The sequence below is a fragment of the Solanum pennellii genome, chromosome 7 (genome assembly GCF_001406875.1).
Source record: "Solanum pennellii chromosome 7, SPENNV200".
Lineage (NCBI taxonomy): Eukaryota > Viridiplantae > Streptophyta > Magnoliopsida > Solanales > Solanaceae > Solanum > Solanum pennellii.
The window spans coordinates 77,071,263-77,089,431 of NC_028643.1; the positions used below are offsets into that span (position 1 = coordinate 77,071,263).

The window sequence follows — 18,169 nt, forward strand, 5'->3', positions numbered from 1 at the left end:
CTAATTTACTTTCCTATTAAGTTCAAATCAGATAAACAAGTTGAAAGTAAGAGAATGCTATTTTTCTAAAAAATAAAGTAATATAACAAAAACTTACTAATTGATGTATAATAGAAGTCCTACAAAATATAAAGATAAAATCACTTTGTTTCAAGAATCCTAAAATCTGGTGATTTTATTTACAATAGTAGATAGTAGTACATAACACATATTCACTGAAGGATGTGGCGCATTTGGATGAGACTCTCCTCCGTTAATTAAAGGCTTCTAATTCGAACATTACATATACAAGACACTTCAAAATATCTACACATAAAGATTATTTTTCTTTATCCTCTCCATGCACTATTTTTCATTTTCTCTAATTATATATTGTAATACTTTTTATTCCTCTGATAAATATTTATTTTAATTAAATTGAATATATTTATCCTTTAAAAAATATATACTTTTGACCCCTATTACCTATCAATTTCACGATTTTAAAAATTATTAAAAGTTTCACCATTTAAATATCCATATATTACGTATGTTATAATTAGCACCTTACCAAATACCACTAAAATTGTTATTCTCCCTAAAAATGATGTTTTTATAGACAATATATATATATATATACATAAAATCTGGCCCCACATCCTACCAGCGAGGTGTTCTACGCCACGTATGATTGGAAAAATCTTGTTGAGAATAGAGCTCTGCAAATTGGCTAAAACTATACTAAGAACTAGCAAAAAGAAATGGAGTCTTTATTATCCTTTTGTTTTCGAAATTCTAATCAACATATGAACCCTTGACATAAACTTCCATTTTTTCTGTAAAAAGTATTGAACTTTACCATGACAGCACTTGCTCAAATTCTCATTAATTTATCACCCTTAAAAACACCACATGATGCTTTGTACAGAAAACCAAACTTTCTTGGGCTGAAATTACAGCGACCCAGTTGTTGTTTCACTAATTTAAGTGCAAGAAAAGTGTCAATTTGTAGTAGTTGGTATAAATTAGGAGCTTTTAAGGAGAAAAACTCAGTCTTGACAGATAAAAATGGGATTTTTACGAAGGAGGAGAGATGGGGTTGTGAGAAAAGAATGGTTTTTGTGAAATTTAAACAAGGTTTTGGATTGGATGGGATTGGTGATGGTGGGGGTGGTGGGAGGGATAATAGTGAGACTGTGAGAGTGTTGAGTAATCTTGTTTTAGCAATTGGGCTTACTTATCTTACTATGACTGGTCAGCTAGGTTGGATCTTGGATGCTATCGTTTCTGTTTGGGTATTTTTCTCTAGACTTCTCTCTCAAGTATACACTTAGCTTCGCATATTAGCATTTGGATTCTATTTGTGTTCCATTAAGTTATTAGATATGATATATTTAGTGAGTATGGTGATTAGGGTGGAGGGTTAGTTACATGGTTGAGAGTTGTCTCACTTTTCTTCCATACTAATAGTTGTAGCATCACTCAATGTGTTCTTGTTATTTCATTTCTAAACTATTTAATATTTCTTGCACTTGATTATGGTATTACTTAGTTGTAGGGACTGTTCCTTTTTAATATGTTTTGTCATGCGCTCTTTAGTATGTTATCTTGGCTTCTTCGCTTTTGTTGTCTTCGTTCTTTGAACTGCTTTTACTTGAGTCAAGGGTACAGTCTCTCTATCTCCCAAGGTCGGTCTACATACACACTACCTTCCCCATGCCCCACTTGTGGGATTACATTGGGTATTGTTGTTGTTGTTGTTGATAATAATGATGATATAAATGAGCTTAAATGAAAAAGTGAGATTCATATAGCCAATCCTAACTTGTCTGGGATTGAGATGTAGTAGTTGTTGTTGTTTGTTTATTAGATTTATTGTCTATATTTAAGTTTACATGGAGTTGTTAGAAATTAGTTTTTTTGTGAGTATGATATGCCATAGCTTGGGTGCACCTTTTTTCTTTTCCTGAATGACTTTCATCTCAGATATCACAAGTTAATTGAGATATGCTAGTTCAGAAACTTCTTTAACTCTCATTTGCTGGTTCTGATACTTAACATGTACTGTATAAGTTAACACAGTGGATGGAACATGTTTATCCTGTGATGATGCTTACCCTTTTATATTTTAGGGTGTTTGTGTTCACTGCAATTTAGAATTTATTTGAAGTTATCGCTGTTGGCGAAGTGCTTAAATCTGAAGGATTAATTTGTAACATATGTACGATTTTTTCATAATGCAGTCAATCTCTGTATTGCTGCTTTGCATGTATTAGCTATGATTATCTTGTCACGCATACCTTAGATATTAACAGTTATCTTTCATTTTCTGGTTCTCAGCTCCTTGCAGTTCTACTTCCAATTTTAGGTTTGGGAGCTTTTATTTGGTGGGCTGGACGAGATATTGTTCAAAGCGCTGTAAGGGAACTAAACTTGCATCTCTTCACTTTACCACGTATATCCTATTATTTCAAATGCCTGTATCGAGAATTGCATATGTTTCTACCTCTGCCTGTGAAATATCAGATTTAAGTAGTTTGACTGATTATAAATTTATGTGGATAATATATCTCATCCATTATTTTGAAGTGTTGGATTGCATTCTGAAACATTGTTTACATTAAAGGAATATAGTATTCAAACTTCTCTAGTGTACGGATCCCAATGAGATCACTTTCTCCCCTTTCAACTTGAGGTGCACTCTTTTAGACTTTATAGATTTTGTCATCTCGACATGTGTCATGTACTGCATCGCATCAAGGACTTCTATTGCTATAGGCTTCAACTAAAATGCATCAATTTCATCCAAAAAATGCAACTCTATCGCTGCAAATCGATTTAGCACTTCTCAGTATCTCAAAATGTGTCAAGTTCTGCATCATCCAACTTGCTCTATTGTATTCATTCGTGAAATGCTTAACTGGCAAACATAATTTCTGGAATAACTACCATTTGTGACAAACAATGGGTTATCTCGTGCTCATATATTTTTACAATGTGTGTATGGAAGGATTATTCTGTTGCAGGTGCACTCCTTAGGGTGTTACAGTAATGAGAAATATATATATATTGTTTTAAATTAAAGCTGATCAAATGAAAGTTCTCTGGGTCCATCTAAACAACTATCAAACTTCTTACGGCACATGCCTTTCTGAGTTTGCTAATGGATTTCTTCTACTGTGCAGTGCCCAAACTGCGGGAATGAATTTCAAATTTTCAAGTAAGATCAAATGGAACCTTGTTTAAGAGAAATATTTGAAGCCAGGGGGCTGGTTGTTTTTGTTAGTTACTCATAGCATTGATATTCACCCAATGCAGGTCTACTTTAAATGATGAGGTTCAGCTTTGCCCTTTCTGTACTCAGCCATTCTCAGGTTAAAATTGATTCTCTTAGTTGGCTTGTCTCCCTTGTTTTGCCAACTTCCTCATAGCTGATCAATTGGTGGCACTCTTGTTTCATTTAGTTACACTATTGTTCTCATATTTGTTTTTAAGAGAGCTGATAGAATTTGCACACAGAACAGATTTATCGAAATTCAACTACCAAATAGCTCGTTTCATATATGACCCTAAATAAAATTTATGTACCCTGTTTACCTCGCGTTTCTCCACCTCATAATCTTATTCCTTTGTTCCAATGCATATATGCATGGTAAACCATCAGAAGTTCACAGCTCTTCATGTGGCTTGTTTGAATTGCACTTAGGCTTACTGTATCGATCTCCCAGTCCTCGATATAAGTAGAGCTTCGTCTATTTCTCTTCTTTTCCTTCAATGTTTTTTCTCTTCATCGTGGTCTTTTGAATCCTCGGACTATATATATGTTAGATATTTTTTAATGGTTGTTAAGCACTTGAATGCAACAATCAGATGTTGCTAGGCGATAATTAACATCTTGAGAGTGTTGGATGTGTTTTGACTTTTCTTTCTGCTAGGCACTTGATTTTTTTTATCATTTCAAATCTTTGTTCAAACATTGTTGTGGGTTATATCATTAGTAACTGATGCAAGCTAAGCTTGTTATTTGAGATATTCCATGCATATTTGCAGTTGTTGGCAATAAGTTCGTGAGAGACCCAGTAACGTTCTCCAACCAGTCAACTACATTTGGTCAAGCATTCGGTGATTTCAGTGCTCGTTCTAAGAAAGGTTCATCTTTCTTACTCTTCTTAAAACATTTACTGGTTATGGTTTCCAGGTGCATAATCCATTTACCTAAACTTGGTGCATAATAAGGGCACTAACAGTCTTATCATTCATGAAGTTCTTTTTTTTTTTGGAATATCGTTCATCTGATGAAGTTAATGCTGCCTCTCCTGTAAATAAGCTCGACTTTTGCAGTTCTCCTTCTGGAGAGTTATGAATTCCTTCAAGAAAGAAAACTTTCTTTTCTAACTTCTTTGGGATCCTTATGTACTCTATGAGTGCAGGGATTCAAATATTTACTTAAGATTAAAGCATTTAAAAGGCTTAAAATTCCAAGCAAACTTCATTTATTTTTCTTCTCATCACACGTTTCTGTGAAAAACTTCAAATAATCCTCATAAGAATTTGATTTTACTGCTAGACTGTGGAATACTGCCAAAATTTGTGCAATTTTAGGCCATTACGGCTTTAAATCATGATCCTAGGACTGTCCCATAATATATCTGGATTAGAACTTACTTCACCTCATGTATTTACTTTACAGGTAAGAATTCCTCTGTCGGAATTGTTGATATAGAAGCAGAAGTTAAGGACGCGGACTAGGCAGTGGTCTCCAGTCATACAGTAGCATATGGTAAAGCACTCTGATTATTTTTGCATCTTTGCCTATGCATGTGAATTGTGATGGACAAAACAGTTCAAATAAAACTGTACCTTTAGCATCTGTATATGTATATATATATATGATGTGCCGTCCACCTTTGTCTCCCTTCAAATTTTGTCTTTTTATTTGGAAAGAAAATCCATGCACAATCGTTTTGTTGTTAGTCTGTAATGACTCCATAGGCTACCAGTGTAGAAACGATTTCGATAATAGAACTGTTTGGACACGGTGTATAATCTGTGTTTCTGTCTATCTCTGCTATCCTCACACGGGGAGGGGTGTGTGTGTGTTCAGAATTGACCTATACTATAGTTGTTATCGTTGGCTTCTGGTATGACATAATTTGCTGTATATAATTGATTTGAACGTAGACATTATACAGCTTCCCAAGATAACAACATGGATGGTGATTTGTTTCTTTTAGCAGTCCTTTGTTGGTCTTGTCCTATTATGTATGAGGCTGCTTCTTTTTCTTCTTTCATAAAAATCATCATTTAGGGATTATGAGAAGCAGCAGCAGCAGCTGAACGGGAAGAAGACAAGAACATACCATATCAGTATGAAGAGAAGCTTCTCACAAGCACTGTGCTGTTATGAAATACCAAAGAACACCACATTTAGCATAGGTTATCATGCATGACTGTACAGTCGCGAACACATGATCAACATATTATAGAGTATTGCTGATTATGTTAGAAAAAAGTGTGTGATACTATTATACTTGGTTGCAGTTGCCCTATAGTATACCATAGCATTGGATAAGCTTATCATGTTTGTGAAAATACTTTCTAGCTTCTCATCGGTTGATTGTATTATGATGTAGTAAACAATAACATACCCCGTGTAATTTGTAGTTTGGGATCTTTGAAGGTTGAGATGTATGCACACCTTATCCTCGCTTTCCAACTTTTTAGCTAAGCCAGATGATGCCGTTTTCTCTATGACAGTAGGAGCAATAAACTGAATCTAGTAGAGCTTTGGTATTACCAGTTGATTTTCTAAACAAATTTAGAGCTAAATGTTGTGTAAAAACCATCAATTGTTCCATGTTTCTACCAACTTATTACATTTATTTTCCTGTCATTGGTTTCCACCTTCAATAGCTAGAATTGTATGAATAGGTAATATTTTACCATCTCCCATAATCTAACATACTTGGAAAGAGGCACCAAATGACCAAAAGCACAAAGGATAGAAACAGCTTGACGAAGCTCATGAGCTTGCTGCATCTGACTCATTAAGCTCCATCAACCCAGACATAGACATTCAAATGGGTTAGAACGACACGTAAATGGAATGAGAAGATAACTGTGGTTTCTTCAACATACTCATGATAATTACGCAAATGGGTAGCGAAAGTTGTTTCAACAAGAAGAAACATCATATCCTCAGCAGGCAAAATGTTCCTAAATGAACCAATATTCTACAAAAAGCAAAAAAAGAAATTACATAGTTGATTGTCCAGTATTTCATATGCAATTCAGTCCCAACAAGGGAAGTAAAGGAAATGGGGGAAAAGTCATTGTAACATTCATCATGGCAAAAATTGAGGACCACATAGCCCTTCTAACTTCTTTATTCAAGGCAATCCGGCACGTCAAATATTAGTGGGATCCTTCACCAACTTTCTGTCATAAGATGAAGCAAATCAGATCAGATATTAGATATGGAAAACATTATATTTGAAGAACAGTTTGAGAATAGTAGTCTGGACAAGGTGAAATGTCTATATACTCTGTAGACATGACAAAATTGCTACGTTCAGTTAACTCAAATATACCTTTTTACTTCATAAGGTAAGGTAAGATTTACCTAGCATATGTAGTAAAATCATATGATATGGTTGATCATTTGGTCTTCTATTATCATGTCATTCTTATTTCATAATAATAGATACAGTAGGCATTTTTAATATGGGCGTATAAGAGATAATGACATCGGAACATATGCTTTAGCACTACCAGCAACAGCAAAAAATTTGAATGAAGTTGCTAGCCGTGAGAGGAATATACCTCTTCCTTCTTCTCTTTCTTTCCCTTTGTGAAGAGCTTATAACCTCCATAGAAGGCCAACCCCCAACCAGTAAGAGAGACGATCACAAACTACAAGGACCAGAGATGTGGTTAACTGGAGACTAGAATTTCTATTTCCAAGTTACAACCAAAACAATAAAATCAAATTACACTAACAACAGTAAACAGTGTGAATTTTTATAGCAATTTGACAAATTCACTCGTGTTATATCCACAGATAACATTGCACCCAATTGAAAAAACTTCAAGTCATCGAGAACTATAGATACGACTCCAAACCTTGGTGATTCACAATCAAAACTAGAAGCTGAAGTTGCCAAAAGTACAGATTTTGTCAATCTAATCTATACTGTACGTACTTTGATGAGCCGATCCAAAACAGGCCCAACCTTGGTAATAGATATGAAAGGAACCTACAAAAATGAGTAAAACTTTCTAGATATTGAACAGACACATGCAGGGGACATAACTGCATATGATATGGAGTAAGTTCTGCAGTGGTCTAAAAGATAGAGTCAAACTTCATTGTGAAATAAGTAGTAGAGAGAAAATCATTTCCCACAATCACAGGTGAACTGTGAATACTTTCTATGCTCTTCTGGATCCCCAATTCAAAAGTGGCAGTCCAATCCCCACTTAAACTTGTTGTCAACCATGTATCGGTGAAAATTAGAAGTACTGGTAATAGTTCTCTATCTGACATCTAGCATTCAAAGTTCCATAGCAAATTGCAGAAATTTCAAGTGAAGCAAGCTGATAATGTCAAAGCCAACAACCAAGAGAAGTCATAATAATTTAAACATGTAAAAAAGACATAACAAAGGTCTGAAAGACTCACATGCTCTTCTTTCCATTTAGACGGACTCATCGGATCCTGCCAAAAGTTCACCTTTGGAGGTCCATGATGGTCTGCATTGAAAAGAAAAAATATTAGTTATCATCTCACTTCATAGTACAAGTTCATCTGAAATCAATTGTAAGTGGCATTCATATGCTTGCACTGTTGTTGTTTTTTCCCCAAGCTGAATGTTTGCACTGTTTTCTTAGTGATAGAGCACAAAAAAAGCCAGGATTTTGATTACCTCTTCTACATAACCTTTTCCCCCGCTTTCCAAGTCAAACTTGGAAGCAATATATAGAAAGATGGAGATGGTCGTAAGCCATTTAGGATGAAGAAAACAATACAAAATGTCTAATTTGCATATTGAACTCAGTAGAAAAGGTACACTAGAAATTTTATAGGAAGTGCACAATTTTCTATCTTGCTAGATTGGCCAAAAAGGTTTTTTGAGGTGTGTAACAAATGCAATGGAACTTTGGAACTCCGGTTACCATAGAACATGCATTCTCCTTTACCAATTTTACAAGCTCAGCCCAGTAGTATAATAACTTCAGCTTGCTCACTTTGTTTAAATCCAAATCAGTAAAAACAAAAAAGACAACAGTACTTATACGAGAAATAAATGAAAAAAACACAGCAAATAGAGCAAAACATTTGTAACTGTTGATCATGTACAACAGTACCAAGTAACTATAATTATGCTCAATGAAATTAGTACATGACTTTTGCAGGCGAGCTTACATAGTCATAACTCAGCGCAAACAAAGAATATGCATAAAAAGTTTTCAATTTCCAAAACAACTAAAAAAAAAAGAAAATAAGGAAGACAAGTGCCTATATGAACTTCCAATGTCTGTGAATCACAACATTATAAGCAAACACCATGGATATCTACTATTACTTTCACACGCAGAAAGTAAATTTGCGAACGGATTGAAATTTCATAAATTTCAGGAGAATTAGTTCAATTTACCACCACCACCGGCAAGGCCGCGCCGCTGGATAAGTAAAGCGCCTTGCTTCGTTGAGCTAACTGATTTAGAAGCTGAGAATCGAGATAGGTTCGCTGCTTGCCTCGCCGCCGCCGTCCACGCCGCCATCGTATCGTTCTGCCGTGAGAGTCTGCCGGACTGAGTGACCGAGCTCCTAGAAATGAGTAAGATGCAAGAAGAAGACAATGACCAAAAGACCCAAATGCCCTTTTCCGGTAGCTATTGAGCGTACCGGGCTTGGGCTGACCCGGCCCAAATCCTAATTATGAAGTTCGCATTTCGCTAAATATTTGACGGAGAATAAAAATAAATACGTTAGTAAACTTTAAAAATAATCTTCGAAGAAATATTATTTTCAAAAAGAGATTTTTGTTAATCGGAGCTCTTAGACAGCTAACAACTAAATCACTAATCATAACACTATTTATACAGCTCATATACTAAATGATTATGTTAGACCTAACCTATGTTTTGGGTACATTTTTATATCATTTTCTCAACCTAAAACACCTTTATTCAAATTAGTTTGCACTCAACTGTCATAAGTCAGCTTCTAAACCATCAAAAACAGTAAAGTTAGTTAACTAAATCAATTAAGTTTGACAATTGAGATGAATAACTTGCTTACAAACTATATTAACTTATAAAATCATAACCTTATTCAATTCGTTTAAATTAATTTATTTTATAATTTTACGTAAAATCAAATGATGCCACGTGAATTATCGTACGGTGAACCTACTCAGGAAAAAAATTTACTCATGTTGGACCTACTTCCACTAATTCACACGGGAAACACAAAGGGAAATTCGCAAACAAATAAATAAGTCAAAATCAACTAGGCACTGCTGCGATTCCTCCTCCTTTCTCATCCAGTTGCATTTTTCTTTTGATAGATATTTACGCGTCGGAGAGGGGAGGAATCAGATCGGCGATTTTTATTTTCCGATAGCTTCTCTCTCCGTCGGTTAATTCGCTTAAACCCTTGCTATCGTCATCATGAATGAGAAGGCTAATGTTACTAAAGAGCTTAATGCGAAGCATAGAAAGGTATTTTTTGTTCCGATTCATGATTTCTCTTTTGAATTTCAGTTTATTGTGGTTGATCTAGTTAGATTTGATGATGTTTGGCTAGTGTTTGAGTTTGGTTGATACATCTTACATGGTTTTATCAGTTAATAGTTGAGATTTGGGGCTTATTGGATCCTTTTAACGCTTGTGTTCTTATTGAACTCCTATTCTAGTTTTATTCTGATAATTCGAGCAGTGAAATGATGATCTAGTTCAACTAGGTGCTTGGAATTATGATTTTGAATGTACATTTTTTCGTAATAGAAGAAGAAAAACAAATATTAACACATTCCACACAATTGGATTAAAAAGAAGATCTTTAAACTCATGTGCTACCTGAATAAGAGATTTCGAAGAACTGTGATAGGTCTTGAGACTGAAAACAAGCACCTTGCTTTGTACCTCAATTTCCGTTATTATTAACAAAGATAATATATGTTATCTTAAAGCAAGCACCTTGGTTTAAGTTTGGTTGATGCATCTTATACGCTTTTATCAGTTAATATTTGAGATTTGGGGCTTATCAGGTCCTTTTGCTCCGTTTCCTAAAATTGAACTTCTATTGCTAGTTTTATTCGTGATAATTTGAGCACTGAAATGATAATCTGGTTTAAGCAGGTGCTTGAAATTATAATTTTGGATGTTCATTTTTACCTAAATGAAAAAGAAAAACAGACACTTACTCACACAACTGGATAAAAGAAAAAAATGAGACGGACACATGTAGATTTAGTTAGTGCAATTCCAAACATAGTAGTTGTTAAATTACTTAAAGCAAGCACCTTGCTGTGTACTTAACTCTCACTACTATTAGTAATCTATCTTTATCTTGATAATTTGAATCACTTCTTTGCACATGACACCAAGACAGTGTCAATATTACATAAGGGTTAGCACTGGCTGTCCAAATCTATCTGTACAAAGAGGAATCTCTTCTTTGTAAAGAGATCTCCTTTGGCTTTCCATCTCTGTCTTTCACTCCTTCAAAAGTTCTACTGTGCCTTCCTCGCCGGATAGTCAGGGAGTGTGTGTAGGTTCTGTCTTCCAAATCACCTTCTTATTAGTCTCAAACATCCCTTAGTTGTATATGATACATCCAAGAGACGGGTTTTAAGGATATACATCATTTCTTATTGTTACTAATTATTTAAGGACTTAAGGTGAAATTTGTTCATAGTACCATGGCACTATTGACATATTATTCCTTTCTTAGCTCATTAAATTGATTCCAACATGCATATAGCTGGAATCAAGAACCTAAAGTTAAAGCCTTTCATCATTCGTCAACTTTTTTCCGGCTGAAATTACTAGTTAGAAGTGACTCTATCGTTAGAGTTAATGAGTTATCCAGAGCTCTCTGATGGAGAGCTGGAGGAGGAAAGATAATTTCTTTATAAGTTAGAGGATGTATGAAAGCAACTTAAGCAAGCTCTCAATGGAAGCTTCCTCTTCATGAATTTAGAATTCTTAATTGCCAAAGCTGTATTAGAATTCTTGTAGGAAGAAAGGCAAAATTTTCTTCTAATCCAAGCAAAAAACACTATTAACCACAACAAGAAAACCACAAGGATGATTATCATCGTTGCAGTTTTTGGTTCTATTATGATTTCTTCATAGTTTACTTACTGGTGGTTTATGTGTTGATGCACATTCGAAGTAACTCATTGCTGTGCTTGTTGACAGATACTAGAAGGACTTCTTAAGTTGCCCGAGAACAGGGAATGTGCAGATTGCAAAGCCAAGTACGTATTAGGATGTATTTGAAACGTGAAAAAGTGAAGCTCGGATGCGCTTGTTAATAGATCATTGAATTGAACAGAATTGGCTTTATGTATTTGGAATCCTTGTATTTACTGTATTTTTCTTTTGCTCCAATGCAGGGGTCCTAGATGGGCAAGCGTGAACCTGGGAATATTTATATGCATGCAATGCTCTGGGATCCACAGAAGCCTGGGGGTGCACATATCAAAGGTGATATATCCCTTATCATAACCAAGATGTTCCACATATACTAAAAAATCTGAAATGGTGGTGGGCACTTGCAGTCAAAAGTTTTGTCACAATTGAGAATTTGCAATAGTAAAGGTTATGGTAAACTTTAGTGCTCCCTGTTGTTGCTGCTGTAGTAGTGCTGCTTTATATTCTTGACTGAGTTAAAATTCTGTGAACCACTAAGTACGACTGAAGACTCAAAACTCATTCCTTTTTCACCTGAGACACCCCTGATGAATATATGTTGATTTTTTATCACAAGGATGAGGAACATTTCATATCTATTAATTCATGACTCTACTACTGAAATTCAACGTATATCTACCTTCCTCTGTTATTGCATTGTCTTCTGATTGGAGGAATAGTTGTTATGTACTTCGGTTGGAAAATCACTCTTCATTTCTTCATCTTTGTGTTTTATGACTATGATACAGTAATAATTTCTAACATCTACCCAATCTCATCCTTTTTTTTTTTTGAAAATATGTTATGCACATATGTCGACTGAATGGAGTCATTCAACTATTACACACTATCGTTAGGATGAAGAAAGTCTGTGAAACTTTTTGCCATTTCATCCCAGGGGAGGGGGGAGGGAGATTTACTGACAACTGCTAGCATTAGGAAAATTCATGGTCGTTATAATCCTTGCGCACTTTCTGTCAATATGTGGTTGTTAAGTATCTCCTGACTTGGACATGTGTCAAGATTTCGCTCATCTTCCTTCAACCTTGGCTAGTTTTTTTCCCTTCTATTTTTAAATGGTTGTATTTTACTGGCTCATTGTAGTTTGAATCTACTTCTGTATATCTATGGAATAGCCTCTCATTTTTAGTTGAACTCACGAGGTTCTTATTTCCATAGAAGATACGTCTTTCGTAGAACACTATACTTTTTGTATGTTCTCTTACTATTTGTTATGTCACTTGTACATGGGATATAATCCCACATCTTTTACATAGTAAAAAAAAATATCTATATTTTAGAAGAATGACTCATTTTACTCTTGAGCGATTGTTAATTGTTCCATTTTTTGGTTTTGTTCTCTGATTCTCTGAAATTGCAGGTCAGATCAGCTACACTAGACACATGGCTTCCTGAACAAGTTGCATTTATCCATTGTAAGGTTTCTGTTTCTGATACTTATCACTGTTTCGATTTCGATCTGATATATAATTATTTATTACCCTTCTTTTTCTCTTTGGGTTGATATAGCAATGGGAAATGAGAGGTCAAATAGTTATTGGGAAGCAGAGCTGCCTCCAAATTATGATAGAGTTGGTATTGAGAATTTCATCCGAGCAAAGTACGTGCCTACTAATTCTCTAACAATTAGTACCTTTATGCAGTCTTCTTTCACTCAATCTAGTATTGATGCTTATCCAAGACATTTCCTGTGTTTTGATAAGATATGAAGAGAAGAGGTGGGTCCCTAAGGATGGGATTCAAAAATCACCTTCCAGGGTTCAAGAAGAGAGGGCTTCGGTGCAATGGCAACAAAACAATGATAGAAGTGGGCGTATACATGCAGCTAGCTCAGGATGTGCATCTGACGAGAGGAAAAATATTCAAGCCTCGAAAATGAAGCAAGATGTACCTGCTGCTAGAGTCAGTATACCAGTGCCTCCTAGAGGACCAGAGCATGTATGTTAAACTTATTCGTCAAACTGTTTTTGTCCACGCTACTTTCCCTTCGAGGTGTAGTATTATTGTTTCAATGTTCTATTTTGAATGAAATCTTATTCTTTTGCTGGTTATCTACCCAACTTGCCTATGTATGTGAGCTGATTGGGCCGTTAGCTCTTGAGTTATTGGTTCACTGTAAGGGGTCGTTTGGTAGAGTGTATTAATATAATGCAAAATAGAGTGTATTAGTAATGCTTGCATTAGCAATTCAGTATTAGTTATGCTTGCATTAATTATACATACATAATTTTTATGCATTGTTTGGTTTGATGCATTAAAATAGAATGCATTACATTAAAAGAAATATTTACAAAGATACCCTTCACTATTATGGTGGAAAAAATAACAAAGGTATTGAGGGTCGATTGGGTCTTTAATTGAGTTAATGCATGCATTAAAAGCATTGCATTGCTAATACCTAGAAATCCATGCTTTTAGCAATAAACACCTTAATGCACAATAGAGTGTGTACCTAATGCAAGCATTAGTTATACATAGGTTGGAAAAGAGTACCAAACAAGGTACTAGTAATACACAAGGCTAATGCATGTATTATTTTTTTAATACACTCTACCAAGTGTTCCCTAAGTGTATTTGTGTTGGATATTGATTCTTTACTCAGATTAATGAATTAAGCAGCTCTTGTTCATACTGTTTAGCTATTACATACTTGGAATCTTAGTTTTTATGTACGTGTTGTATTCATGGCCCCTGTTGGTCCTTCTGTAGTTCTGTATAACTGCTGCTAGCTGCTGTTTCTTCTGAGTTAGTTTGGATACTTTCTGGATTAGAATAGACTCTTATAGGTTTGACACCTTGCAGGTAACTTCAGGTCAGATTGCTAACCAGACAAGTCAGAAAGCAGAGCCAGTTGCAGTCACTGAACCAGCTAAGCAGGTTCTGGAAGCTGCCAATCCTCCTAAAGTTGATTATGCTACTGATCTATTTGACATGCTTTCTATGGATTGTCCAACTGACAATGGCTCAGAAGCAGCTTCTACCGATGATAACTCCTGGGCAGGCTTCCAGTGTATGTCAAGTCACCGTTTTTTTTTAAACGTGATTCTTTCTCTTCCTGTTTGTAACATTTAGAGGGTGTACTTGTCTTTTTCACTAGCATGGTCCATTTTTTTCCAAGTGTTTTACTTCTTTTTCTGAGAGAAGACAAGTAGTTTGAGAATCAACAATAACAACTACACCACAGTTTCAAAAAAAGTTGGGAATGTATATGAATACTCAGCTGAACTTTTGTCATCATCATACCAAGTATATGTAACTGTGAAAAAAGTTAAATATATGAAATAATAATAATATTAGAAGTTCATATATTATGGCATATAAAGCTATGATAAGGTCAAATACTCTAGTTAAGAATCAACAACTTTTAATTTTTCTTGGCATTTAAATTCAAGTATCATATTACCTATTGTTGCTCATTATCTCTTATTAAGTAAGTTGTGCCTTTGCAGCTGCTCAAGAAGCAACAAAAGCAGAAAATACTGGGGTTACAAACTCCGTTGATCAGAAGAAGTCTCAATCTGCTGCTGCTTCTGGAATTGAAGATTTATTCAAGGATTTACCATCAATTGTGCCTTCTGCCTCATCGCAGAAGCCACAGAAAGATGCTAAAAACGATATAATGAGCCTCTTCGACAAGGTACAACCCAACAAGAATTTGGATTTTTGGTCATGTCTATCTTTCCTCCTTTATCTAATAACGTTGTTGTCATTTACAGTCCAATATTGTGTCACCTTTTGCTATGCATCAACAACAACTTGCTATGCTGGCGCAACAACAGTCTTTACTGATGGCTGCGGCTGCTGCAGGTGGTGCTGTAAGACTTCCTGTAAATGCACAACAAAGCACTAATGGCACCAATATGGTAAATCAGAACTGGCCAAATTTAGGCTATCAGTTCCCTGGAGTGATAATGCCAGCAGCTGGTAAGACTGAGCTGGAGAAATATATGCAGGTATAACACGATTATTATTTATCAAAGATAAAGAGAAAAACACACACGGATATCTGATTTAGCATTGAAATTTTCTTTAAGTTTCTTTACTCAAAGCTGTTTATTTTTCTTCTAACTAGGTAGACAATATGGGACCAGCACATGTAGTTGGAAACTCTGTGCCAATTCCAGCATCCAGGTATTAACCTCTGATCGTTGTTAGTTAATGTAGAACTTCAACTGTTCTTTGAGGGCCTAATGTTTGGTCTATAAATTCAACAACTTAATCCAACGCATCTATCCTGCCAATTATTTGTCATTAAGATCTCTTAAATTATGACCCCTTAATGCTCAATGTAGTGTATCCGTTAACTATTTCTTCCATTTGATTTAAAGTATCCCTCCTCTTACTCCTCTTGTTAATAATGGGTTGCGGACAGACCCCATTGAACAGTATTTTTTTAATCCACAGCTACATCTCCGGAGGTGTATGATCAATTTGCATTAACAAGCTCAGTTGCCAGTCATCTTTGACTTAGTTTAATACTGATGTAGGTTATTGAATCAGTTGAACAAATTTTGATAGTTGTGCTATCTATCGTATCCAGGAGGAACAAATTTTTGGGTGCTAGTTAATTTTTCATCTTCTGATGCTCATAGTTGATCTTTTGTCTGCAGCTTCTACTCAATGGGACAGAACACTTCCAGCAACGGTATTGTGCCGCCAGGACCAAGCAAGCAAGCAGCTACCCCGATATCATCAAGCTCCACACAGTCAACAAAAGAATTCGACTTTTCATCTTTGACACAGGGTATGTTCACAAAACGCTGAAAAACCAACAAGGAAGCATACTAGCTATTAGTATACAAATTGTTTTTTTTCCCACAGGAAATTAGCTTTTGTTGTTCTACTCCTGTTTTGGAGATTGTAAACTAAATGTAGAGGACCAAATATTGAGTTTTTCTTTAAGGTGATGGCTTGATTTGTATTTTTGTATCTGGAAAAATAAGCTCTCAAGATTGGATGGTATTCGATTCTTTTCCTACCTTTTGCTGCTTTGTATTCATGTTTCTAATTCTAATATTCTGAGTGATCTTCTTCAGCAGTAACAATTATATGTTTAGTTCCATCTTTGGGGTTGATTAAAATATACTACTGTATTCTATTTTTATCTGGGAATAAGATGATTAAAGAATCCTCCCATAGAGATTAGCACTGTCAAATTGTTATAAATTCAATGGCAAATAATTATTTTATATAGCATTTTGAAGTTGATTAGACTACACTAATGTGTAAGACTACCTGACAAATTGAAGTCTTTATTCAAAAAACTAATCCACTCAAATATCTGCCCATGGAAAATGGTAAGTAGACCAAAACATGTGTCAATTATCCATTTGATGGACGGTAACAAGATATATATGACTGTTTTCACACGCAAAAAGCTAAAAATATATCAACATCCTAGTAGATTTACAAACTCAAATTATAGTTTGTTTCGATCAAATTCTACTTAGAAAATTTTGATTCAAAATTTAAAATTATTTTTGTGCATCTTTCAAGTGTTCATCATCCTTGACTGAAACAAGCATGAGGGTCTACGACTTATTAAGGCTAATTCATATAATTAAAAATGTGACATATTTTAAGTGGTTATCTTATGTATATAAAGAACATTTGAAGAAAACACATTTCTTTTAAAAGAAGATTGAACTGAACAGTCTAACAGGATATATTTTATGTGTTTACGTTTTCAATTAATACAACTCATAGTTCAAGTGTCTAAATAAAATTTATCGACAAAATTAAAAAGTTATCGATATATTAAGCCTACACAAAAGTAATACAAGGTATTTATAAATTTACTTTCTAGTAAGATAAAAGTGTGAAGTTTTTCATGAATTAACATCTACGTACCACTATTTTCCTCGATGATCATCACCATCGAGAAATTCTCAACCCCACGAAGTGAATCACAGACACAGTACACACTACACAAATAGTACTATTTTTACTCTGATAAATCTACTTATCTACAGTCTGTGAAGGAGTTTTAAAGTTTTAAATTTGTGTACGTAATTCCAAGTTAAAAACTTTACGTATTTTAAGTTTGAAATTAAAGCAAATATAATTTGGTCGTTGTGAGACTCTTAGCCATGAAATATAGTTGAAAAATTGGAGTGCTCAAGAGCTAGTAGCTGCCACTACTTAGTTTGGTGGATGAAATTGAAGATTAGTTCTCGTATACAAACACAACTCTAATGTGTAATGTATTTGAAAGGGAACTTCCACTCTTGTCCTTAAAAACGAGAAAGTCAATTATAATTGACTTTTATAATTTTGTTACCTAATAAGAAAACTTGATTGGTACTAGGCTAAATCGAAACTTGGTTGTGATCAGACTCTAAAAGAAATTTTAAAATAAACGATTTTGTATACATATCGAACACAATAATTTTATAAGTTGAAATAGTTCATTTATCTTTACCATCGTGACACGTTCTTTCATAAAAGCAAAGCTATTTAAATATATATTTTAATATATATATAGTTGGATTATGTGTGAAGGTGACATTAATAAAAGACAAGATTGATATTAATTTACATTAAAATTCGAACTACGTAGTGATATTTTAATCTCTCGTATTGACATTTTAACAAAATATTAACGTGGACGTGGAATATTTAAGTAGATAATTAGATGGATCGATTCGATGGTTGACTATTTATTAAAAAAAAGAATTGAAACAGTTTCACAAATGTGTTTGACTAGTAATATAGGAGTAATAATATACGTCAATGTGTATATGTG

General features: G+C 34.6%; 3 protein-coding genes across 3 annotated transcripts; 2 read left to right on the forward strand and 1 right to left on the reverse strand.

Moving 5' to 3' along the window:
- Window positions 1–647: 647 nt before the first annotated feature.
- Window positions 648–5,702, forward strand: LOC107026224. Its single transcript, XM_015227116.2, has 7 exons — window positions 648–1,274; window positions 2,320–2,397; window positions 3,165–3,199; window positions 3,298–3,353; window positions 4,030–4,128; window positions 4,670–4,759; window positions 5,288–5,702. Exons 1-6 carry the CDS (start codon window positions 840–842, stop codon window positions 4,726–4,728), a joined length of 762 nt encoding a protein of 253 aa, XP_015082602.1. The 5' UTR covers window positions 648–839; the 3' UTR covers window positions 4,729–4,759; window positions 5,288–5,702.
- Window positions 5,703–6,098: 396 nt separating this feature from the next.
- On the reverse strand, window positions 6,099–8,856 carry LOC107026225. Its single transcript, XM_015227117.2, has 4 exons — window positions 8,637–8,856; window positions 7,661–7,731; window positions 6,802–6,891; window positions 6,099–6,417 (listed from the first exon to the last, which is right to left on the reverse strand). The coding sequence occupies exons 1-4, from the start codon at window positions 8,761–8,763 to the stop codon at window positions 6,394–6,396; spliced, it is 312 nt and encodes a 103-aa protein (XP_015082603.1). The 5' UTR covers window positions 8,764–8,856; the 3' UTR covers window positions 6,099–6,393.
- A 493-nt stretch (window positions 8,857–9,349) lies between these two features.
- Window positions 9,350–16,450, forward strand: LOC107026321 (ADP-ribosylation factor GTPase-activating protein AGD5). Its single transcript, XM_015227237.2, has 11 exons — window positions 9,350–9,705; window positions 11,410–11,468; window positions 11,607–11,697; window positions 12,785–12,839; window positions 12,934–13,024; window positions 13,128–13,362; window positions 14,227–14,434; window positions 14,874–15,061; window positions 15,141–15,377; window positions 15,497–15,555; window positions 16,035–16,450. The coding sequence occupies exons 1-11, from the start codon at window positions 9,655–9,657 to the stop codon at window positions 16,186–16,188; spliced, it is 1,428 nt and encodes a 475-aa protein (XP_015082723.1). The 5' UTR covers window positions 9,350–9,654; the 3' UTR covers window positions 16,189–16,450.
- Window positions 16,451–18,169: the final 1,719 nt, after the last annotated feature.

Bases quoted from the DNA above. Each gene is read 5' to 3' on its own strand.
- LOC107026224 (XM_015227116.2), top strand. From the start codon at position 840: ATGACAGCACTTGCTCAAATTCTCATTAATTTATCACCCTTAAAAACA. The intron at 2,398-3,164 runs GTAAGGGAACTA...TCTACTGTGCAG, and splicing joins GAGATATTGTTCAAAGCGCT to TGCCCAAACTGCGGGAATGA. The intron at 4,129-4,669 runs GTTCATCTTTCT...TTTACTTTACAG, and splicing joins CAGTGCTCGTTCTAAGAAAG to GTAAGAATTCCTCTGTCGGA.
- LOC107026225 (XM_015227117.2), bottom strand. From the start codon at position 8,763: ATGGCGGCGTGGACGGCGGCGGCGAGGCAAGCAGCGAACCTATCTCGA. The intron at 6,892-7,660 runs GTGAGTCTTTCA...TGGTCCTTGTAG, and splicing joins CTAAATGGAAAGAAGAGCAT to TTTGTGATCGTCTCTCTTAC. The intron at 6,418-6,801 runs GTATATTCCTCT...ATCTTATGACAG, and splicing joins AGAAAGAGAAGAAGGAAGAG to AAAGTTGGTGAAGGATCCCA.
- LOC107026321 (XM_015227237.2), top strand. From the start codon at position 9,655: ATGAATGAGAAGGCTAATGTTACTAAAGAGCTTAATGCGAAGCATAGA. The intron at 9,706-11,409 runs GTATTTTTTGTT...GCTTGTTGACAG, and splicing joins TTAATGCGAAGCATAGAAAG to ATACTAGAAGGACTTCTTAA. The intron at 13,025-13,127 runs GTACGTGCCTAC...TGTTTTGATAAG, and splicing joins GAGAATTTCATCCGAGCAAA to ATATGAAGAGAAGAGGTGGG.